Source organism: Myotis yumanensis, unplaced genomic scaffold, assembly GCF_028538775.1.
Source record: "Myotis yumanensis isolate MYYU_CA2020_CCGP unplaced genomic scaffold, mMyoYum1.0.hap1 SCAF_14, whole genome shotgun sequence".
NCBI lineage: Eukaryota > Metazoa > Chordata > Mammalia > Chiroptera > Vespertilionidae > Myotis > Myotis yumanensis.
The window spans coordinates 24,815,686-24,841,109 of NW_027223765.1; the positions used below are offsets into that span (position 1 = coordinate 24,815,686).

General features: G+C 39.8%; 2 protein-coding genes across 8 annotated transcripts in view; one reads left to right on the plus strand and one right to left on the minus strand.

The window, feature by feature from the left end:
• The window catches only part of ATP2C1 (ATPase secretory pathway Ca2+ transporting 1), a 124,354-nt gene extending 108,601 nt beyond the window's left edge, over nucleotides 1–15,753 (plus strand). For 4 of the 6 annotated variants that reach the window (XM_070433385.1, XM_070433384.1, XM_070433389.1 and 1 more), the window contains one exon: nucleotides 15,206–15,753. In XM_070433385.1, coding sequence (XP_070289486.1) covers nucleotides 15,206–15,301 — 96 coding nt within the window. In that variant the 3' untranslated portion in view covers nucleotides 15,302–15,753. Of the gene's footprint in view, nucleotides 1–10,034; nucleotides 10,292–15,201 lie in introns of those variants that run through there. The other 2 variants (XM_070433387.1, XM_070433386.1) reach the window with 2 other exon arrangements.
• ASTE1 (asteroid homolog 1) lies at nucleotides 13,068–25,280 on the minus strand. Of its 2 annotated transcripts, XM_070433395.1 has the most exons (5): nucleotides 25,149–25,280; nucleotides 22,365–23,690; nucleotides 17,225–17,435; nucleotides 16,068–16,127; nucleotides 15,309–15,393 (listed from the first exon to the last, which is right to left on the minus strand). In XM_070433395.1, exons 2-4 carry the CDS (start codon nucleotides 23,667–23,669, stop codon nucleotides 16,078–16,080), a joined length of 1,566 nt encoding a protein of 521 aa, XP_070289496.1. In that variant the 5' UTR covers nucleotides 23,670–23,690; nucleotides 25,149–25,280; the 3' UTR covers nucleotides 15,309–15,393; nucleotides 16,068–16,077. The 2 variants fall into 2 exon arrangements, with proteins under 2 accessions (XP_070289497.1, XP_070289496.1); XM_070433396.1 differs by lacking the exons at nucleotides 15,309–15,393; nucleotides 16,068–16,127 and adding an exon at nucleotides 13,068–13,195.
• Between the last annotated feature and the right edge of the window lie 144 nt (nucleotides 25,281–25,424).

Below are 25,424 nucleotides of genomic sequence, written 5' to 3' on the forward strand. Positions count from 1 at the left end.
TCTTTTATTTTTGCAAACTAGGAATTGCAGTTTGAGGATCATTTAGAAGGGCAAATTCAAGAGGATAATGAAGATTTGAGAACTTTTTAACTTTTCATTGACTAAAAATAAGCATTAATGCTAAAGACTTGATTGAAGACTTTAACCTGCTGACAGTCTCAAATGAAATTATGTAACTTTGATAACACATTCCTTGATTTAAATTGGCTTTTGAGATTGAGGGGAACTTTATAAAGCATATGGGCATTTATTTAATAAAAAATAATAAAAAAAAAAGGCGAAACCTAAACCACTTAAAGAGGTCTAACAATACAAATACACTGTCTATCTTAGATAGATATAAATATTTTTTTTTAATTTTTAAATATTGTACTATTTATGGTGGTGGGGCTTTCTTACTAATACACAAATAAATTTAATCATTTCAAAGGCATTCTATTCGGTTTAGAAGTGCCATATTTCAGCTACTGTATTTCCTTTTTTCTGCAATGTAAGCAGCTCAGATACCCTGTGTTACCATTTTTGTATCTCACGTTTTTTGCACAGGATGTGACCACTGTCAGATCACTGTTCTTTTCTTTCTTTTTGTGACTGAAAAGCCTATTATGCAATTTGAAGTAAATGTTTGCTTTTCATAGTAAATATAAATGGTTGCTTATTTTTCCCCAGCTATGAGCCTTTGGTATATCAAAATTAATATAGGGCTACCAGTGGCATTCTAGTTAGGTTAGTCATGTGTGTAGTTAACACTTAGTAAAAGATCCAAAAATATTTAAGACCGATTGGGCTGAAATTTACAAAAAATTAACATGTAATGCCTTCTTTTAGAGTTAAATATAAATACACACTTTGTCAGCTACCATTTTGTCATCCCCTATATATAAATTCAAGTACCTCACCTGAATAACTGAATTTTTTTATTTTTAATGTCCTTTTAAGTATCTTTCTTAGGAAGTTTAGAGTTTTATACTTAAGAATAAAGCCTTAAGACCGAACAGGTGGTTTCAGAACTAGGATCTGTGTGGAAGGTTCCATGCTGGCCTTGCTCTTCATGTTTCTGTCCGGCCTAGATTGCAGCACAATCCTGTCCCTTCTCTACTTATTCTGCCTTCTTTCTTTTCACTGGGTTTGCTGGAGAAATTGATGGACTTGCTCTTGTATTGCCATCAGTTTTTAGTATAGTTTAATGAGGTGTAGGTAATTTATTTAGAATGTATGACAAATTTGGGCCAGACATTCAAAATTACAAATCCATTTTTCTGTTGACTTTCTTTCTGAAACAAATGGGTCTTAAATTTAATGTTTAATTCTTCCTGAAGTGAGTTTCATATTTTATAATTATTCTGTTTTCTAAACTTTCAGGATAAACCAGTGTAGGTTTTATCACCAATATTAAACGGTGAATGTGTTAACACTAAAATATTGTTATCAATAATAGGGAAAATATCTATACTTTGAGTCCTTGTTAGTGAAACAGTTGAGTATAAGGAGCTGAGACATTTGTAATTTAGTCTACTTTACCCTTTAAGACTCAGTAGTCCAAAAGAAAAAAAAAATGACTCAATAGTCAGATCTCCTTAGCTAGAACATGAAACCCATTGTCTAGTCAGCTTCATTTTTAGTGACATAATGTCTCACTCCTAAATTCCTTAATGATTTTTCTTCTTTGTTACAAAGACTTGAAATGCATATTGATTGCACATTAGACTTTTGCTTAGGCATTGTAGGTTCAGAGTACGATTCGTATGAAATAAATATGCCTGTTCTTTTGTTTGGTTTTTGAACAACAACAAAAAAAGATTTCATAAGTTAATGACCTTCCAGTTGGGATTGTTAATATTAAAAACATGGTGTTTAAGATAACAGAAATTAGGCAGTACTCATACTACATAGAAGGTGCAATTTAAAGAGAACTGAAATGTGCAGTACAGATCCACTATATCCAGGTTTCAGTTTTCCATAGTGCAACAACAGATTCAAATATTTGTATATATATCTTCAATAGTATAATATCCATATTAGCATGGGTAATTTAAATGCTTTACTGTCTAAATTTTTATTTTTTAACCTCTTTTTTCAGTTCTAGGATTTGCTAGAGTTCCTAAAAATACTAACTTACTTGATATTTTGCTGTTAGACTACCTCATAAAGTTATTTGGCCCCAAAGTGATTAAACATCAGGGAAGTAAAGAAAGAAACTTGAAATAACTCACAGTTCTCAGATGATCAGAACTGGCTGCAAAGAAACAAGGCTTAATGTGTTCTCTAACATTTTACTAGTTCATGATCCACAGAGGAAACAGAGAAACCAGGCAATTTAAACCCCTCACCACCCCCCTCAGCATACAGACTTTATTTAATCACTGTGACCACACTCAAAAGGATAAAACACATTTTTTTTACCTTTCATACTTATGCAAGGTACATCTTTTATGTTGGTAGTCTTTCTGAAATCACTTTAAATTTATATCTCTTTTATGTGGGACATAAAGGGAATATTGGTCACACTTAAAATAGTTTCTCAATGAAATGAATTGGTAGCAAACAATAATAAATACCTTATCTAAGAACCTTAATTAACTTTACCTTGCTTTCTGCCTTTGTCATTTGGCAATTCATGAGCATTTTACTTCCACATATGACTCACCCAAAAACTTTCATTTAGTAGCTGGAGTGCACAGGAATAGGAAGGTGATGGCATCCACGCCCTTGAGTGGTTCATGGACATGCTTAACAGGAGATATAACTGTTTCCAAGCTGTTTCATGAAAGATAGCGATGCACATTTATTTTAAAAATATATATAACGTTAAAATGAATCTAGCATACGTTTTACAGGCAGTTTACCTTGACATTGGCATTTTGAGATCTTTGAAATGCCTTTTTAGACTAAGCTGCAATCCAAACAGTAGCTGATTTGCATACTAAAACATGATGTGGGTAAATAGTAATCCCAACTGGTATATGACTGGACAGACATACCATCCTGATAATTAGGTGTCCTTGAGCTCAGTTAGCACTTGATACGGTTATTGACTTTCTTATAGGACAGTCTTATTTGGGATTTTGGTTTTCAGAGTTGGTTTTTAACAATTGGATAATGGTTAACCAGTCCTTGATATTAATCTATATATGTAAAAGCCTAAGCGACCATTACGCCCAGATGACTGGATGACCAGCCGGTAGCTATGATGCACACTGACCACCAGGGGGAAGACGCTCAACACAGGAACTTCCCCCTGGTGGTCAGTGCACTCCCACAGCCAACCTCTCTCGGCCAGCTGGCCCCCGATTGGCCCCGATCGCCGGCCAGGCCGAGGGACCCCACCTGTGCATGAATTCATGCACCAGGCCTCTAGTATAGATATAACAGTTTGAAAAAAATGTTGTAGGTTTAGATTTATTAAGAAATAAGAGATAGTTTCTTGCCTTTGGGAAGTCCTCAATCTTAACTCTGGAGAACAAAGTGAAATACATCCAATACAGTGATAAATGCTGACCCAAATGCTGCAGTAGCCAAAGGAGAGAAGTAACGTCACTGGACAAAGTTCCCACATTTCCCAGGACTAGTGGCATCTGAATTAATCCTTAAATTGGGAATCTCCAGCCAAGAAACAGCAGGATATTGCGACCAATGGCAAAGCCTCTGCAGGGGTGTGGGTGGGGCTGATGGGACTGTGAGAACCGCAAGGAGTCGGGCTGCTCAGTCATGAAATCCGTAATGTGAGGCTTAGCGAGACAGGAGCCTCGTGGTAAAATAAAAGACTTGTAACATACTAGAGGATTTCAAGAGTGGGATATGAGTTTGGATTTTTGTAACATCATGATGGAAGCACAGAGGGTAGATTATAAAAACAAAACAAGGAGACTGACTAGAATATTGTAGAAGCGTAAAGGGTTGAGCTGTGGCAGTCACTATGGAGAGAAAGTCATAAAATATCTATCTTCTAAGAGATAGCATTGACCTGACAAGACAGAAAAGGAAAAAGTGGAAGGTACCCCAGTTTCTGGCTCTCAGCCTTCAGTGGGACACAGGTCAGTTTGAAATGTGAATTTTGTGGTGTTCTTGAAATTTGCCAAGGGACATGTTAGATGAGGTCTCTAAAACAATGAATTACAGCCATGGCTGACAATGTAGTAGGAAAATATTTTCATGTTACAAGCATCTCCCCCTCCTCCCCCCCCCCCCCCCCCCCGTAAAAGTAATCTGTTATTAATGTACTTCACGGGACCACCAGTGGTCTGCGGACCACCCGTTGGCAACCGCTGCTCCAAAGGTTTCCTTAAACCAGCAGTTGCCAACCTTTCGGACCTCATGGACCACCAGTGGTCCACTGGTTGGTGACCGCTGGGCTAGAAAACACTGGTCACATTTTTTTCATGTTTGCATTAAGATACTTTCTTAAGAGGTGAGAGAATATATATAGCAAAGAACTGCATAGCTTGGACTGAAATTTGCTGTGGATGGAAACCCAATGAGTGACTAGCATTAACGTTAGAAAATAGCTACTTGCTCCAAACAAGCAACTTATGGTAGGAAAGTAGAAAACTTTTTTTTTTCATTTCCATTTTGCTCATAATTCTTCCTTGAATCTTTTTAGCCTCATATGCCACACAGTGTGCCAACACGATCCACTTACTGGTCTTTTGGAACACTAGTCCTTAAAATCCTTTTTCCTTGCCTCAATTTTGAGGAACAGAATTTTTACCTGTTTTTCAAAGACCAGCTGAAGAGGCAACCTGGATGGCCTTTCCAGATTGCTGTAAAGCTGCGCGCGCGTGTGTGTGTGTGTGTGTGTGTGTGTGTGTAGTACAGTTTATTGTAAATACTATTAAGCATAAATGCAGCCATAAGTTTGGATATAAAATTGTGGGATTTTATTTTTTAGAAAGCACTAAAAATTTAAGTCCAAGCCACTTCATTGATAAATCTAGGCAGAAATTTGATCTTTTTTTTATTCAAAATAAATTTAAGTGGTGAAATTTGGGGAGATAAGTGAAAAATATTTGAGCTATTAGTTTTTTGGTTGCCATTCGTTGATTTTTAATTTTTATTAAATTTATTGGGATGATACTGTTTAATAAGATTATGTAAGTTTCAGGTTCTATAATACATCATCTGTATATTGTATTGTGTTGAGCCATTAGTTTTGATCCTTATAAGTTTTTTTTCTAATCTAAACATACCAATGTTCCTGTGCATACATGAGCATAGCTCCCTGTGTTAGTACAGCTGCTCCAGGTAGCAGTATTCATGTGCAGATCACTGTATACACTTGACTTTGCCATTTCTTTTCCTTTTTGCTCAAGTCTAGCCAAATTGACAAATATCCTGGCAAAGTCCACATTTCTGTGGTGGCCCATGGCTGATTGGCCTGGCAGAACTGCCTTTCAGATCTAAACCAAGGTTGCCTTATCACCGTTATTTCTTCAGCAATATTGCATTGCTCTGTGTAGTAACCCTCTGAGTAGAAACCGCATCTCACAGTATTAACAATACACAGTGCTGGAAATTAGGCAAATTGTTCTACATGAGCCTAGAGGTCCATTTTTGGGTTCTGAGTATTTCCAGCTTTTGAACTCAAAACAAAGTATGCTTTTAAAAACAGTTTATAAAAAATATGTGTATCCACTCAGCTCTATTCAAATTAATTTTCTACTCAGGCCTTCCGATGCTAAGTATACTGAAGTCCACGTTAGTTGAGAAGTGAGAGTTTGGTGCCATCTTATGGTCATAAAGAAAATACTGTAATGCCTTTACCATTTGCTCTTTTTCATGAAGTCCGCATCTTAGAAGCATAGTATAAAAGAACTTATGTGAATCTTAGAAAATATTATCCTTGGAGTGATATATAGCAGCCCTCCCCTCCAAATAAGTGATTATAGAAAATATAGGCTTGATAAGAAAGATATGACAAACCTTACATTTAAGCATTATTAGATCAGTTTTATGGGGTTAAAAATAAGTATGTTTTTGTTTTTTTCTCACATTCATCCATATGGTTGCATGATAGAATTTGCACTAGAATTTGTAAGTATCTACATGGGCAGATCTGGTGGCTCATGAATTAGCTAGAGGTGTTACAAGTTAGGGAAACTATTTTATTATCTCACTAAAGGCCTGGTGCACAAATTAGTGCACCAGTGGTGTCCCTTGGCCTGGCCTGCAGAGATCGGGCTAAAACCAGCTCTCTGACATCCCCCAAGGGGTCCCGGATTGTGAGAGAGTGCGGGGCAGATCGAGGGACCCCACCGGTGCACGATCGGGGCTGGGGAGGGACCGCAGGAGGGCTCCAGGGTGTGTTTGGCCCATCTTGCCCAGTCCTGATCGGCCAGACCCTGGCAGCAAGCTAACCTATGGGTCAGAGTATCTGCCCCCTGGTGGTCAGTGTGTGTCATAGCAACTAGTCTTATGGTTGAATGAACGGTCAGACACTTAGCATATTAGGCTTTTATTATATAGGATTATCTCCCTAACTCATCCACATGGGACTATTGAATTTAGTTTTGAGGTTGACAAAATATAGTATGCAGGCCAACTCTGCTGCTGGATTTGTAAAATTTTCTTAAAACTGCTACGCATATTTATTTACCTACTAGAGGCCCAGTGCATGAAATTTGTGCACAGGCAGGGTCCTTAGGCCTGGCCTGCAATCAGGGCCGATCTCTGGGGTGACCAGCAGGGTGATTGTGGGGCCCCCACTGGCACCTGCCTTAGCTGGCCTGGGGCCTGCGGGCTGGGGCAGCTCCTGTATTGAGCATCTGCCCCCTGGTGTTCAGAGCGCATCATAGTGGCCAGTGTGTGTCACAGTGGTCAGTGCAGTTGTTCTGCCATTCAGTCTATTTGCATATTAGGCTTTTATTATATAGGACTAGAGGCCCAGTGCACAAAATTGTGCACTCAGGGGGGTCCCTCAGCCCAGCCTGTGCCCTCTCGCAGTCCAGGAGCCCTCGGGGGCTGTCCGACTGACAGATGTCCATCAGTCGAACATCCTTAGTGCTGCCACGGAGGCGGGAGAGGCTCCCGCCACCGCTGTGCACTTGCTAGCTGTGAGCCTGGCTTCTGGTGCACTGACCACCAGGGGGCAGCTCCTGCGTTGAGCGTCTGCCCCTTGGTGTCAGTGCGTGTCATAGTGACCGGTTGTTCTGCTGTTTGGTCGATTTGCATATTAACCTTTTATTATATAGGATTGTTTATCACTGCTTGCATGTTTTAACAGTTGAGGTGTTGCAACAGAGACCATATGACCCACTGCACCTAAAACAATTTACTTTCTGGCCCTTTACAGAAAAGGTTGCCTACTCACGTATTCAAAAAAAGGAAGATAGGCCTATGCGCTGCATCCCAGTGGACCAGAAAGGAGGTGGCATCCGTTTTATCTCCCTTCTAATCTCCCAACAGGATGCTTTCTTTGGGATGGATGCACTTAATACCAGACTTGCTAGCAGTGACTCCTCCGAGTATCCAAAAAGGCTCCTGTGTGGAGAAAGTTAGAGTCTCAGTCTGTTCTCAGAACATCTTGCTTAGGAAAGACAACATTTCGTAGTAGGAGAAACCAAAATATCCTATCAGCCACGTCTTAGTGAAAAATGCAATCTCTAACTTATTTCCCAGGAACAGAACATTCTAAACCAAAACATATTTGCCTCATATTTTTCATATTTCTAAGGTAAAGTATGACAATATTTCTTAGTGAATTTCTCTTATAGTCCACGCTTTTCCTGCCCACATCCCTTAATTGCTTTAAAAAATACATTATGGTTATTGGGTCAATTTCATTAGTTTGTCTTTAAAAAACAACTTGCATATATATGGGAGCTTGAAGGGCTACAGTACTTTATTTTGGAAACTTGGGTTTGTAGTTGTCACCATTCCCAGATTTCAAAACCAAAGGCACCCCACCCACCATTTTTACCTCTTGTTTTCCATAGTTTCTTGGCACAAGACAAGGGAACATCAGAAGCTTGCTCTCTTGATGCCATCCTTCCTTGAGGCTTCAATTATTACAGGCTTTTCTGACTATAATAGTACAACAAACTTATTGGAGATATTTGTAAATAGAGAAGAGGAAAACATTTCATAATCTCAATCCCCAAACCTAGGCTCCAGGCACCTAGGCTCAGATGACTTCACTTGGGCGCCTAAAAGGTAATGTTTTAACATATCCACAACAGAAACCCTGATTCTCCCACTTTTTAACTATATCCCATCCTGCACAAATGAATGATAGCTGAACAGGAAATCTGAAAACAGAGGTTCCTGCCAGTATTTTAATGAAGGCATAAAAATGCTGATTGCCATAGCAATTTTAGCAATAATTTATAGGATTTCTCACTGGCACATCTACAAACCCCATTTTTTCAGAGTACTGTTAATATGTATTTACTCAAAATGTTTCCACATCAGAGCAAGTTGACCTGCTTACAGGTAGATTAATCCATCATAACCCCTCCTCTATCATGAAATTAATTACTCTGTATTCATGACAGCAAGCATTGAGACACTGTAAAGTAGACAATGTTTTTCCTGCCCACATTCCTTGGTTAATTCCTCTGTAATGTGTAACACATGTGAACCAGACAGAGGAAGATATGGGGACAGATGGATATACCTAGATGGATACATGGCAGTTTTTCAAAAACCAGCACCTTAGTTAATCCTCTAGAAAGCACTGTACTGTATATAAAAGTGCTCCTGGGAAGTTTTCCTAATCTTGTATGGTAGCTCACATGATGGCATAATTTTTCACAGAGAAATGGCTCAGTCTCATAAATGATCAAATATCCAATATTGATAAATTTTAATCAGCTTTTTTCCCCAAAAACAATCCTGTTTTCCTTGATTCTGATGACAATAGGTTATATTGTCACAGAAATCAAGTATCTCCAAAGTAGTAATGCGAAAGTTGATTTTTAAACACATACACATGTATATGTATGTATGTATATATATGTGTGTGTGTGTGTGTGTGTATATATATATATATATAGTTTTATTGGAACACAGCGCACATTTACACACTTACATAAAAACAGAGAAACACATACATAAATATATAGTGAAAGGTTTAGCCTTTTTAACCAGACATCTAAATGTTATCAAGACTTATGCATTGCAACATGTTCATGTGAAATTCTTTTTCTCTCCCTGAAAACTGAATCTAGTGAAACTAGCTAGAAACACTTTTCTATTTATATATAGTCTCATCTGTTTCCCATTATAACAGACTGGTATATCGCCTGGAGCACTCATGCCTCTCAATTTTATTTTATTTATTTATTTTTATTTACTTCGTTTTGTTAATCTTCAACCGAGGATATTTTTCCATTGATTTTTTTAGAAAGAGTGAAAGGGAGGGGGAGAGACAGAGAGAGAAAAACATTGATGTGAGAGAAACACATCGATTGGCTGCCTCCTGCACACATCCCTGACCTTGGCTGAGGATCAAGCCTGCAACCCAAGTATGCACCCTTGACTAGAATCAAACCCGGGACCCTTCAGTTTGCAGGCCATTGCTCTATCCACTGAGCCAAGCCGGCTAGGGCGCCTCTCAATTTTAAAATCTCTTTCCTTTGCAAGCGGTTCTCATCTTAGAAGGTTTACAGCTAGATGGGCTTGAATTTTAACATTCAGAACTGGAAAGAAATGCCAAAGCTACTTGTCCTGTATGGCTAATACAGTTGTTGCAGAAAGTGGGAGGCATCTTTTTAATATATCTGTCCAAAATAAATATTTATACCACTCCCTCCCCCCATCACCTCGCTAAAAGCACTAAGGTCACTATGGAGTAGTGACTAGTGAGAGTTTGTCCTTTTCTCCTGCCTGGTCTTGGGGGTGACTACATTCCAGTGCTGCCCTGGGTTCATGTGCCAGCCAAACTGCAAGTGCTAGAGGGGGGCACCCAGTGAACTCTGGAAACCTAAGGGGGAAACTGGGTTTGGCCAGGAAATAACTCTGGCAGTTGCAGGAAGAGGACATTTCCAAGAAGTGGTAAGATCTGCTCTTAATTTTTTCCTATCTTTAAACACATCCAGGGATCTTTCAAGTTGGGTTTTAAAGAACTACAGAAAACTCCTTGACAAGACAAAAGGGCAGGAACGGCACAAATCCACGTAGGCACAGCTCCTGTGGTCTTTTTTCATTCTTTTCTGAGGTTGAGCTTGGCTGCCTGTTCACAATTTCTTGACAGACACTTCTGTACTCCGCGGCGTGGCTTCAGCCTAACAGCTCTGCTGAAGTTGCTTCAACATTCTCATGTTTCTGTCCTCATCTTCGCCAGAGTTGATAGCGTTGACCTCCTTTGCATCTGCAAAATTCTATTAGCTCTGGAACCTCTGGTGCCTTGATTTTTGAGCTCAGCACTCTCACTTTTTCCCAGATCCCTTGCTTTGCTCTTGGTTTTCATGGATGGATGTAAAAGTCATTTAGTGCATGTTTTTTAGTACCAGGCACTGTGCTATATAACTTAAAGGTACATGTCATTTTATCCGTAGGTAATAATTTGAACTATTCTGATCCCATTTTACAGATAGGGTAACAGGCATAATCATGGATTCATTTATGCACGAAGGAGGAATAGGTAATTCTAACATCTTTCTAGCTACAGAGATCTTTATTTTCTAAAATTGTAATTAATTTTGAATTCTTTTTCTCATGGTCAGTTATCATGAAAGACCTTTAAAATTTATAGGAGATATATATACATATATATATGTATATATATATACACACACACACATATATATATATATATATAGAGAGAGAGAGAGAGAGAGAGAGAGAGAGAAGAGAGAGATATTAAACTTCCTAAGTCCAGGTATCTCTAAAAGGGCTTATAAAAAATAAAGTTCAAGTCTAATTTTATCACAACTAAACACAGAACATGATTGCATCACAGTATTTCTCTCCAACTTTATTTCTAAAACTTTTTCATTTTAGTTGACCAGAGTTCCTTTTATCACTTAGCCTGCTCATTGAAGACACCCATTTCCAAAGCCTCAGGTGGAATTTCATTAGCTAGAACTCAAGCAGGAAGAGCACGACCTAAAGATTTGATTAAAAACATAGGAAACAGATTTTACAAATGGAATATGGGACATAGAACATTCTGCTTCAAGGCAGATGATCCCATTGCCTCCTGTACCTCATCCGAATTACATCCCATGTCTTAAAGCCAAGTTTAAAAGCCAGGTCTGAGAATGTCCTTATTTTACCTCTCTTCACCTGGGGACTGCTGTCTCATTGTAGCATTCAGTCTGCACTTTGCCATTACACACCTGACAGATGGCTTCATAAAATGTTCTCTTATTTCACTGTGTGTGGTCTCTCCAAGTGGCTTATGTCTCCTGGGGGTCAGGTACTATGTCATTATTTCTTTGGTAACCCCATCAGATAACGTGGAGCGCTTATGACCTCTCATTTAATACATACAGAAGATATATACTTGGGTAGGTAGCTTTCCTGAATTCTCACAGTAAGAGTTAATGGGGCCAAGACCGGTTTGGCTCAGTGGATAGAGCGTCGGCCTGCGGACTGAAAGGTCCCAGGTTCGATTCCGGTCAAGGGCATGTACCTTGGTTGCAGGCACATCCCCAGTGGGAGGTGTGCAGGAGGCAGCTGGTCGATGTTTCTCTCTCATCGATGTTTCTGACTCTCTATCTCTCTCCCTTTCTCTCTGTAAAAAATCAATAAAAATATATTAAAAAAAAAAAAGTTAATGGACATTATTATATTTTAACTACTGCGAGGCAGGGTAATTTCAAGTAAACAGCTCTGATTGAAATGGCTAAAGAAGGGAACTGGACTTCTTAGTCTACTGAAGGAGGGCTCCTTTGTTTGAAAAATTCCTTTCGATGAAAGAAAAAGATGACTGATATAATTCATTTAATTTTTTTAACTAAACTCTTTGCCCATATACTCTTCAGTTTAGTGCCTGTGAAATCAGTTATTTATCAAAGTGAAGTGGGAATGCGTGGTTTTCCATGCAGAATTAGTGGTTTTGAAAACCAGTGTTGATGAGCCAGAAAATACAATACTGATACTGGTATATTTTCCAGATTGGCCCCCAAATCCAGGAATTCAAGGAAAAGAGATTTTTGATATAAAAGGTCTTAATGTATTTCTAGTCCACATTAGATCCACTATTTGCTGGAAAAATACATATCTTCTCAAAAATACATGCATATGACTGCTATTTTCTTGATCTTCTGGGAATAACCATTTTAGAGACATTAAAAAACTTCTAAGGACCCCCATGCACTCTTCCTAAAATAGTAGTAATAGATTCTGTTATTGCTGCATAATTTCTTCTTAGTGTTTCCTCCTTCTCTAAACCAGGATGCTTGTTTCTTATTTTGTTGGGGGCTGTCTGGATTTCAACCTCTGCTGTAAAACCTGGAGCATATCTAAAGTACTCATCAATCCTGCCATAGTCTCATTTACTAAGTACTTAGAGGTATATAGTTTTGTGTTTGGCATCCTAACTTCTGTTTTCCAAGGCCCATGAAGAGGAAGCAGTTTTAATTTTTTTTTTTCTGAAATTATATCCCAGCTTCTGCTTATAGGAAATAATTGAGGTAGGACTTCTTTTTTAAAACATAGCTGGCTGAGTTGCTGCAGTTGAAAGGAACATGAGAAGTACAAATATGCTTTCAAATATACGTAAGGAAAACAGAAGTTTCTTAAATCAGGTTGTATTTATTAAAAGCAGAATACAAAATATCTTGGAATTCAGAGATTACCTATTGTAATGTCCCCTAACAGGTTAGTTCTAAAAAAAAAAAAAAAAAAAAAAAAGTTAATCATTTCAAGGCAGATAACAGAAAAATTTCAAGTAAGAATAATACATCTGGTTGCAGATTGAGTTTATTCAAACTCTGAGGCCTCTGTATGTTCCTCCAGGTTTTCAACCATTAATAGCCCAAACCGATTGCTCCTCTCATACCAGCATCTGTTGTCTGAGAGGGTTCCCACACTGTTCTTTGACCGGCTGGTACCTTGTTTCTTTCGCCTTTTCTTTTTAGAATTTGATTTACCCTTTGGTAGGAATAATTCAGCAGGGGCATATGACCTTGTGGCATTGAATAGGTGTTCATAAAGTTGCATGGCCTCAGGACACTTGCTCAGAAGACTTTCTACAGAGGTTGATGTTAGCAGTTGTCGGCACAGTCCATGCACCAGGCTTCCACTATACAATCTGTTCAACAGGGGAGAGAGAGAAGGGTGTTAAAGCAGAGGTTCAGTCGCTGGGACACCATCATTAACATGGCTTCAATAAATGCATCTAAAAACACCAAGAGCTCTTCTACAAAATCATTATTAAAATTACTTAAGAATAATCTGTTTCTTGAAGGAAGGAACTGAGTTGTTATTAAAAATATTATGTCTTGGCTCATGGTATTTTTAACATCACATTCAATGATGGATGCTTGCTGGTTTACAACTAGACCAAAGTTGAGCAGGCCTCTTAACACTTCAAAAAAAAGGAATTAAAAATGCCTTTGATAAACCAAACAGGTAGTTTGTTGAAATAAGAGAAAATTTACTGGCATCATTTGCAAGGTCATTATTCACCTTGGACTAAAAACCTACTTCATAAATATAAGATGGGATTAACTGGAAGCCACAATTTTAATATGTAACTTATTGCCAGTGTTGATCAACTGGTGCCTTAACAACTGATGTAGAACCATCATTGAATCAGTGTAAAATCATCATTTAAAAAACCTTAGTAGTGCTGAGATGCAAGAACAGTCCTCTACTGAAATCACAAAGAGAACTGTTTGGTCTTGTTTATCCTGTGGGTTTTTTTTTTGTTTGTTTTTTGTTTTTTTTTAATGGATTACTGGTAACTGGAGAGGATCCAGTCAAGAATGACCTAAATTATTAAAGGCCAGACATAAAGTATCCATAGGTCTAAGGCCAATTAATCTTACTTGGTAAAGGGTTCTAGGGTTAGCTCGCATATGAGGCCCAGAAACATATTAACAACACTATTCACTGCTAGGAAGCTTTTCACTGTGAAACATTTTTTTTAAAGTTTTTCTTTTTTTAATATATTTTACTGATTTTTTACAGAGAGGAAGGGAGAGGGATAGAAATCCAGAAACATCAATGAAAGAGAAACATCGATCAGCTGCCTCCTGCACACCCCCTACTGGGGATGTGCCCGCAACCAAGGTACATGCCCCTGACCAGAATCGAACCTGGGACCTTTCAGTCCGCAGGCCGACGCTCTATCCACTGAGCCAAACCAGTTACAGCTCACTGTGAAACATTTAAAGTCACACCAGCATATTTTACATGCCTCTATATATCATTCATTTAGTCAAGAAATATTTGCACACTTACAATATGCTAGGTACGGGGACAACAACAGTACATAAAATAGATAAGTACCTGCCCTCATAGAGTTTACATTCAAGTGGAAAGAAACAAAGTTTATACACAATTTCAACTCCAATTTTTTCTAACCATCTCCCTTTTATCTTCTTCAATCCTTCTAGTAAGTACCTCCTGGATGGACAGTCACCATGATGTCTAATCCATTCGTCCTACCCCTTTTTCACTGGCCCATTTCTTTCTCACCCAGCGTAAACTCCATATCAGACATTATACTCACTTCCTGGCATACAGGTTGCCTCTCCCTTCACACTTGCCTGGCAAAGAAAAGCCTGAGATAAAGTCCATTTAAGCATCTAATAGTAATCTCACTAGACTAAAACCTCCAAGACAGTAGATATTTTTTTTGAATGTTTTGTTCATTATAACAAAGACCAGAGTAGGCATTTAATGAATATTTGAATGAACGAATGAACAATATGCCAACTGGTAAGAAATGCAATTATGAAATACAAGAGTAATAGGAATAGAGTGACTGGAAGTAGACAGTAGTAATATTTCAGTAGGATGGTCAGAAAAAGTTTTTATAAAGTGACGTTTGAAGAAACTTAAATGAAGGAATAAATTACATCCAACCAACAACTGCCTCTTTTTATTACTTTTACTTTGGAACTAATTTTCTTTGGGACTATAGAAATAATTTAATATTTTTCCTGTTTCCAGCTCTTTAGCTGTCATAGTGTTCCAAGACCAATTACCCTAAGATTAATTTTTAAACGTAACATTTTTGCTTTAAATGTAAATAAAGTATTTGCTTCTGTGTGCAGCCATCTGAACTAGTTTCCCTTGGTGCTCACCGAGTTAGGTCTGGCTCTGGGAGAGGCGTGAACAGCAGCTGATTAAGATACATCCCCATCAGCAGACAGCTCTGCCACTGACAGAAGATGTGAGCTGTGTCTAAATCCAGCCTCGGGCCCGGCCGCGTCTGCTCCTTCACTCTTTGGAACTCTTCATACAACATCTTAGCACCATCCTTCCGCGGATCTTCTTTATCTAGATAAGGAAACAACCCACGGGCAGTAGTTCCCAAAATACTGTATCAGTTTGTAAGTTTCTCCATATATATATAAAACTTCAAATTCCATAAAGGAAAAATTGGTTTAAATAACCAAAGTGCTTTTCTTTTCTGGCTCTTTACTATTTTAACATCAATGTAAAAGCCTTGCTGTATAAGTTGAAATATTATACTGAAATGCCTTTTTAATGACAATCTAACTTTATTCAACCCCAAATTATTTTTTTCCTTAAAATAATCTCTTCCACTCGTCTACCACTTGACCTTAAATATATCTGCATCAAACGCTCCAAACCCTAAATTTGTCTCCGAAAAACATAAATTACTATTAAATGTCATTCTCTGTATTGTTCTCTTCTACCAAACTTCCTTTCATGGAGACCTCCATGCTATAGTGCGCTTAAAGAAACAGCCCATTGTTCAAAGCACATTTTAACTTCTGTTTATGGGAGGAAAACAAAAGTAAGACTCATGGAGAATGTGGCAGATCATCACTTCTTCACACACAGAGGGCAAGGGCCAGAAACAACCACCCTGGGAAAGAATAATCTGTATGTGTTCCTCATAGAAGCTATGCCCTTCAGCAGTTGTGTTTGAGCCGGGGCGCACATGACATCCGGACCAACTTGAAGGTAACAGAAAGGAGGCCCACCTTTTACCAATTAGCGAGCAGCAAGGCACTGAGCCTGCCTGGGAGCCAGGTCCACAATTCCTAAAAGAAAAGAAACAGACCCTTGACATGCCCCTTCGGTTGGACTCAGGTAAAAACTTAATAGGCTCATGCTCAGGGAATTTCATAAACTATTATTCAATGAGAGGAAATACCCTAAACTTGTGTCTTAACCATTAGTGGGCCTTATTTGTTCTGCATTAAGTTGGCTGTCATAAAACAACAGACCCTTTCTGGCAGCTTCTCTTCTGGGCTTCCTTGGAGTCTATGCTGGTTCATTATTTCATTTAACTTATTTTAAAAAGTAAATTTCAGAGTAGCATTCGCCAGTAGAGCTTTGAGCCATGATGGAAAGGCTCTATATCTGCGCTGTCCTCTAGCGACGTGTGTCTACTGAGCACTAATGCGGCTAGTGGCTATCCTATTAGAAGGATGACAGCATCAGGCCTCACCTTCTCCATGACACCATTACTGTTCGAGAGGGAAACTATTATACATGTTTACAGAAAGTGTTACAGCATTCATAATCTTTAAAGAGAATAATTCCATTTGAGAATTGAAGTGTTCCAATGCATCAACATTTATTTCACCTGATATTTAAACACAGATAAAATTGCCTCAAAGTATATTTCTCCAATAGAGAAGTTACTATTGCTACCGTCACTACTTACATACTAATCAAAACTTACAGTGGAGAAAAGGAAAGTAAAAAAATTGCACAAGCATGAATGTTTAGTTTCACCAGTGAGCAATTTTAAATAAGTTTCTAGTGATGATGTTGCTGTTGCATTGCTGATAGGGGCAGGAAGGAATAGAAAAGGTGGAATACAAAATGCAACTGATGTATTACCCTGTCACACTTCACAGGTTACAGCATTAGGTGCCACAGAGCAGGTGGGATTAGGTGGGATCCGTGCATCTTCACTGCTGTGCCCTTGAAGCCAAGCCCTTCAGCACTGAGCCTGACTCATGGAAGTGCTCAAAAGCATTTATCAATGAATGGGTAATATACTGGCGCCTCCATTTCTAAGTTCTGACATAACTGATAGGAATAGATAATACAGGATTTTAAAAAAAAAACTTTCTGTTATATGTAAGTAACATGGAAAAATATACTTATGGAATTTCCAGATACCTACCAGGGCTGTTGATTATGGCATGCAAGGGCCCCAGCAGCATCCCCAGCAGCAAGGCTTGCAGATGATGTAGTTTTGCCTTGACCTCCATGTGCTGCAACCAGTAGCAACTGACAGCAATGGGCAACTTCAAAGAAGTAGGGATTGGGTCCAGGATGGTCTGTTTCACCTTTAACGTTTCCAAAAGAAGTGTCTGCCGTCTAGCAGAGGAGAGCTGAAAAAGATATGCCAAATACCTTGCAAGTTACTTGGGGGGATGTGCCCCCCACCCCCCTTAGTATGAAAAGACTTTAATGCAAATGAAATTGCTGTGTTCATTTCTTATCTTCCTGTGTAAAAAAATCAGCCAGTCACACTCAGAGCATTTAGAACGTTAGTAAGGTGCTTAGTAAGTATGGCTGGCTGAATGAATGCACCGTCTCCTCCCATGACACGGCCCTTGTTCATGTCATTCCATCCGCCAAGGAGTCTGATTGAGCATCTTCAGTGCACGTTACTTGGGAAGCTTGTTAAAAATTCAATCCTCAGACCCACCCCCTACATTTTGACTCAGTAAATCTGAGGGAGCCCAGGAATCTTTAAACTATTCAGCTTTGAGAAACAATGATCTATACCTAACCAATCGCTTACTTGGCAGTGAATATTTAGGCTCTACCTTCCCCATGATACCATTACCGATCACCTCGAGAAGGACCTTTGATTACGTGCACCCTTGTGGCATATAATACAGTTTTCTATTTGTTTGGGTCCTGTCTCATGTCCCTACCCAGATGAATGTGTTTGTGCTCTCCTACACAGAGATTGTCTAGGGGGGCTACTTGTAGGGAAGAGGTATCTTCAAGGGAAATAGGAATATTTAAGGACCACCCGCCTTGTGCGTGCAGTAACACACCACACTCACTTTTCCTTGATGTTTTAGAGTGCGCACTTCAAATAAAAGGAAGTGAACACCTATGAGGGCTTCTGGCTACTTGTTGAAATAATTTTAATTTAACGAATCTTAAGCTTAAGAATCTTAAGCTTTCACAGATGAAGAAATTAGGACTATTAAGAGGACACCCCTCAGGGAGACTTTACAATCAAACTTTAAGAGAAAAACATAGTTGCATTCCTAGTGTCTGCATGCAGCAAAGGATTTCTTTCTTAACTCTGAAAGAATGAGAGAGCCTGACGCATTTATCAGCACCAAACACCTAATTAGTAGTCAATAAATGTGTTGACAACTGAGAATAAGATGGAAAACTGAAATAAAACACTTCATAATTGACAAAATAGTTTCATCATCAATGCATGATAGCATTAAATCAATGATTTATAAGTACTAGTTTTAATAATTTAATACTGTGATAAAAATTTTTAAATTAAAAATAGGTAAAGTGCTTTACAGTATAATCAACCCTCCCCTCCCCCATGGGAAGTAGCATTAACTACTTAAATTTAAAGTGAAACAAAAACTATTCTTTATAATCTCTTAAACTGGTAGAAAAAAACACCAGCCAAAGGCTAAGAAAATACATGAATTATTTACTGACTTATAATGCTTAAATTACTGAATTCTCTAGCCACGTTACAACTTGTGATCAATGCAGAGTCTGAGCTTGACTTCAAAGATGATCTGTCCCTCACTAACTCTACGGCCTTGGGCAAGTTTCTGAGCTTTTCTGTAGTCAGTCTGATCATCTGTAAAATGGCCATTATAATGAGTGACACAAATGTCCCATGGAACCCACCAGTCCTTAGCCCCTTCCAAAAGGGAAACCACTCTGCTCACAGCCCTTAAATCTGGTTGGGTTTGATCCCATGTGACAACTCCCCTGGGGATGGACAGCACAAGCCGGCAGAGAAGCTGCCATACAGGCAGGGACGCCCAGAGAGCACTGCCTTACTCCCCAAGAATGACCCTCTTCCATTTCTCCTTACGATTATCCACTGGTTGGTTAACTTGAGTGGTGCTCTGTCCACTGCAATGAACATATCCCAAATGGAAATGCTATCCCAGGTGCTTAATGTGGGAATTAGATGAGACTATACAGTTCCCATTACAACAGTTGGCACAAAGCAGATAAAGTCTCATTACCACATCATGTTAAGAAAAACAGATTCTATCACAAAGTTCCTATACTTGTACCTGCATTTGTCTCTGGAATCACATTTGCACTTGATACTGTCTAGAATTATTGTGGGCTAATGAGAGCTAACATTGAGCTGAATACAGAATTGATTAGCTTATGCCAAGGGGAAGCCAAATGATATCACTGCATAGACAGGGAACTAAAATTTCACCTTACTTTGCATGCAGTTAAGTGATGAGAAGAACACTTGTCATCTGCACTTAGCAAGGCATATAATCAGCCTCCAACACTCACTGACTCAACTGGATTTTCATATGTGGGAAAAAATGTCCTGATCCCTATATCACACTATATGGAAAAAAATCAATTCTAGGGAGATTGTCTATCTAAATATGAAAGGCAAAGAAAATATTTTCATGACCTTAAGTCAGAAAAGTAATAACCATAAATAATAAAAATTTAAATTAGTCTATATTAAGGAGTTCTGTTCATGAAAACATACTAAAGTTAAAAGACAATCCACAGAATGGGAAAGGCTATTCACAAAGGAATATATATATATTATATATCAGAAAAATGGCCTAAAGACTTTGAACATAACCTTATATAATAGAATGTCCAAATGGCCAATGAACACATGAAAAGGTGCTCAAATAAGTTATCAGAAAAATGCAAGTTAAAACCCCTAAAATTGGCTGAAATGATGCCACTACACAACAACCAAAATAGCTAAATTTTTTTTTTAAAAGATAGAAAATACCAGGTATCAGCAAGGGTATAAAGGGAGAGGAACTCTTTACAAGACCACTTGACATATAGCTTACAAGCTGAACATATGTGTATCCTATAACTCAGCAATTCCACTCCTAGTTATATATGCAATAGAAATGTACTCATATTTTCACTAAAAGACGTGCACTGAGATGTGCATAACACTATTCATAATAACCCAAACTGCAAACTACCCAAATGTCTATCAGCTATAAGGTGGAAAAACTATTTTGATATATTCCCAAGTTGTAAAAATATACAGCAATGAGAAATGAATTTTCTGCAACTACTCACAATAATAGGAATAAATCTCACAAACATCATGTTGAACACAAGAAGCCAGATGAAAGAATTCATACTGTATGATTTCATTTTTATAAAGTATAAAAACAGTCAAAACTCTTCAATGTTGTTTGAGATCAGGATAGTGATTACAGGAGGTATGGAGGCGGTGACCAGAATCAGACACAAGGGAAAGCTTCTGAGGTGCTGATAGTCTTCCTCTGGATGTTCTTTTTTTTTTTTTTAAATATATTTTATTGATTTTTTACAGAGAGGAAGGGAGAGGGATAGAGAGTTAGAAATATCGATGAGAGAGAAACATCAATCAGTTGCCTCCTGCACACTCCCTACTGGGGATGTGCCCGCAACCAAGATACATGCCCTTGACTGGAATCGAACCTGGGACCCTTCAGTCCGCAGGCCAACGCTCTATCCATTGAGCCAAACCGGTTAGGGCACCTCTGGGTGTTCTTTACATGGAAGTGTGGTGCTGGTTTGAAAATCCATCAAGCTGTACCATTTTCTGAGCACTCTACCATATGTGCAAACTCAGGAAGGGATTAATTCATTATTTTAATTGCAGGATGGATTCACAGATATAAACATACACCAAAACTCATAAAAGTACACATTTAAACTACGGGCACTTCATTGTACATCAATTATTTCTCAACAAAGCCATTCACTGGTTCTCAACCTTCCTAATGCCGCGACCCTTTAATACAGTTCCTCATGTTGTGGTGACCCCCAACCATAAAATTATTTTCATTGCTACTTCATAACTGTAATTTTGCTACTGTTATGAATTGTAATGTAAATATCTGATATGCAGGATGTATTTTTATTGTTCGTGACCCACAGGTTGAGAACCGCTGCAAAACAACAAAAAACAACCCTCCACCATAGCACCATTTTTGTTATGAGTAGAGATGTAATTTCAACAAAATATCCTTCAGAATGTTGCTAATTTCAATTTTATTGGTGTGGGTAGAATTTTAATAAATCCTTTCTGTTTGGAATTTGACCTATGTTCAAGTTTCTAGTTCTGTAACCCTGGAAATGTGGCGAAGTCGCTGTGTTACTTAGCATGATAAAAATGACTTGTAAAACTGCATCTAGACTTGAACTATAAATAAACTCTAAATGCCAGATGGGGACACCATATCATGGGGCTTCCCTGAGTACAGTGACTTGTAATTAGCCATGTACCTTGCAGGGACTTCTGAAGGGATGTCTATGAAATTGTTACAAGAAAGGGTGGATCCTTTGGGGAAGAAGGGCAATGAGACCTTTTCTTTCTTTAATTGAGATAATGTCATAAAATTCACCATTTTAAAGTGGCTTTTGAATATTTATAAACTTGTACAACTATCACTAATTCTAGAACATTTCATCTACCAAAAAGGAAACCCTGTGTTCCCATTAGCAGCCATTCACCATGGCCAAGGAGGCTCTCGTACCTACCTGATGAGAAGATCATTCCCTCCTGCCTGAGCTGTCAATAATGGGAGGCTGTGTAGGCCAGGGGCTGGCACTATTGACATTATGGGCCAGATAATTCTTTGTTGTAGGTAGGGGCTGTCCTGTGTATTTGTTAAGAAATCTGATGCAGGCTGATATGTTAGTTATGCCTATGATCAATGCCTTCAGGCACACTTTTTTTGTAGCTCAGAATTTTTTTCCTATCCCCCCCTCCTTTTTTTTTTTTGCTAGCCATGTAACCCCATTGTATGGATATCTAGTAACAACAAAGTAGTAATAATTACAGAGATAACACAGACCACGGAAGTACAGTGAAATGGCATATTTGGAGCTAAAAGATCAAGGTGTGAGTCCTGGCGCTGATATTCCCTGGCTGAGGTATTACATAGTTACCACGGTGAGCCCTGGTTTTCTCAGCTATGCAATGGGTGCAATATGGCAACCAACCTGTTTGTTACGTTACGCGAGATCATCTACATGAAAGCGCTTTGTAACCTGTAAAGTGCTTTACAAAAATTAATGAGTATTACACTTACCTCAGTCAATCTGCTTAAGTCAGGATGATCCTTGGGCAGGTCTACTGCATCAACAACCGATGTTTTGATGCTTTTATTAATCCTTTCCACTTCGCTGAAAGCGAGAGACCGAGGAGGCGATGCATTCAAGGACACACTTCCCAGAGGTGCAGAAACGTTCAAAAGAAGCCCATAGATGACTTGCCGGATGGGCAGAGAGATTCTGTGGGCATTTGGTTGCTGCATGTTTTCCACCTGTGTGTGAAGAATGGTCCGTCTTAGCACCAAAGCATCGCTGATGAAAGGAGATAGCTGACCTTTGGCCAAAGCCACTAGGACCCATTCTGGCAAACCCAGGCTCAAGGCCTCCGGACAGACGTACGTGCCACACTGGAAGAAGTCCTGCAGCTTCACCTGGGACGGCTGGTATTCTTCCATGGCACAACAGAGAAGTTCCTTCACATCTTCTCGATCCTTTTGTGGGAGATACTTCAGAACATTGTCTAGAGCTTCGGGGGGGTCAGCAAAACGAGACAACCAACTCAGAAGCCCCAGAACTCGGTGGTGTCTCCTCCCCTTCGCACTGGCAGCTCCCAGAGGAAGACGTACTTTACTTAAGAACGTGTCCATGATGGGCAGGTTGATATGGTCGTTTCCGCATAGCACCGCAAAGAGAGGTAGGAGAGCTTTATTCATATTGCTGAAGTAGTGGCAGAGTGCATCAAGAGAAAAGCATTTGGCGGGGATATAATGGCTCTGGGTGCCCTTGATAGTGTTCACGTTTCTCCACTGAAAGCTATTCAATGGGCAAAACCCAGTTTTCAGGTCAAAAATGCAAAAGTCACTATCCGACGATAACACGGGGCAATTCCAATGATTAGCCAGCGTCATAATGTCCCGGTCCGCCTCTGAAAAGCACTGGACAAAATGTACCCGCAGCTTGATCAAAACTTGTATGAACACTTCCCGGATGAGTAGGGGACACACACACCCACACCCACCAACAGAAAGGGAATGGGCCGCCTGGATCTTCTCTCGAGCTCGAGCCTTCAAAGTTGTAAGCTTTTTATCTGAAATGTCACATCCTCCATCTAATACAACATATGGACATATATTACAAGAAAACAGTGATTCGAAGAATTGTTGTACAACATCTGCAAAGGCATCGTAGTCCCCTCCATACCGGAGCTCAAAGTTTGAGCTAAAGCAGAGCCGGTGGAAGAGAGCATAGCCATCAATGATCATTTTTGTGCCTCGCAACTTCAAATCAGTGAAGAACTCATTACTATGATCTTCCACAAAACTCATTAGCCCTCGGATGCCCATGGTGACTGTCTGAAGAACTTCCTGTTTAAGACAATAGAACACACTTTCAACTGATGCTGGTTACAGGGGACCATGCCATTGTTTCCAGCAAATCAACAACAAATGATACAGAGAACTCTTTAAATGCAACATACTCGGTGTCGGCATCTCAATTCTCATCTAGATCCTCAGGCGAGACCAACTAGCTGAGTGCTTTTTCAATCTTTTATTTTGCTTTTCCCTTGTGTTACAAGGCACAGAGTCGACAGTTTCGTGGTGTTTGATCTTTGGATACAAGTGTTGGTGATTCTAAGGAAAAAGCAATTAAAGTCCACTACTGCCACACTATATAGAACTATGGACTCTGATATTGAGATAGGAAATAGTTGCCATCTTACAACACAGAATATCTTTTTTGTGGCTTCAACGTAAAAAGTCATAAGCCATAAAAATTATATACGTCTCAATCTCATAATCAATAAATCAGAAAGCTTTGGGATTCAGTTAATTAAAGTGTGTAGGGTCAATGATATGGATCTTTTCTTGAAAACCAGAGTCTGGAAACTTCTTTCAGGCATTGGCTCAAGGAATCTAACTGTCCAGCTTTACCCCGACCAGGGGCTCTTCTCATCTTCGTCTTTGCATGTCTGGCCCAGTTACCAACAAGATCCTTCAGTAGCTGGCTAACTTAAGTCACAGAGTCAGCTTTCCCTTTGGCATCAGGTTCCAAAACAGCTCAGCATGGTACTGTTACAAAATCGTGAGATTTATTGTCAAACATGGAAATTTTTTTGCATTAATTTTTAGTTTTAAAAATATTGCATTAAGGCTGGCCAGTGTTGCTCAGTGGTTGGAGCGTCAGCATGCACACCAAAGGATCGTAGGTTCAATTCCAGGGCAAGGACACCTACCTGGGTTGCAGGTTGGATCCCTAGCCCTAGTCAGGGCGTGTGCAGGAGACAACCAGTCTATGTGTCTTTCTGATATGGATGTTTCTCTCTCTCTCCCCCACCCTCCCTCTCTTCCACTTTAAAAAAAAAAAATCAATGGAAAAAAATCCTCTCGTGAGGACTAACAAAAAAATAAAATATTGTATTAAAATTTCTCTTGATTACCGAGTTTGGGGCATCCCCTTGCATTCTGCATCTGACTCGCTTCACCTGTGTACTACTTACTCCTTTAGAAGTCTGTCTTGTAAAGCTCATGCCAGCAGAGACCCCTGTCAAGTCATCCTAAGCTAATGACGGGACCGTGCACAGGTGTCCAACAAATGCGCGCCGGACAGGAGACAGCGCACAAGAGAAAGCGGACAGGAGAAAACAATCGAAGTCCCCAAACAGGCCTTCCCACACCGCGCCACACAGGTGCTCACGCCCCGCCAGCCGGACCCACAGCAGAGCCCACCTGCTACGTCCCCCACCCGAACCCCCCTCATCGCTAGGACCAGCCCACATTAAACGCCCAAGGGCCAGGCAAGGACCGGCAGCTGAAGCCCCGCACCTGTGAGCGGGGACCGGAAGTCTCCGGGTGGATGTCACTGGGGAGCCCGGGTCCCTGGAGCCAGTAGCGCCGGACTGCGCAGGGGGGCAGGCGCTGGACGCGGGGTCCCTGAGGAAGGCCGGCCAGTCCGCTCCGAAGTGGCCGCTGTCAAATGAGAGCAGCTGGACCCGCGGGGCCGGCCGCTCTCCCCCGCCCACTGGAGTTCGAGCACACTTCCGCCCCGCGACGGGCTCCCGGCTGCCTCCCCGACTTCCCAGCATGCTCCGCGCCGTCTCC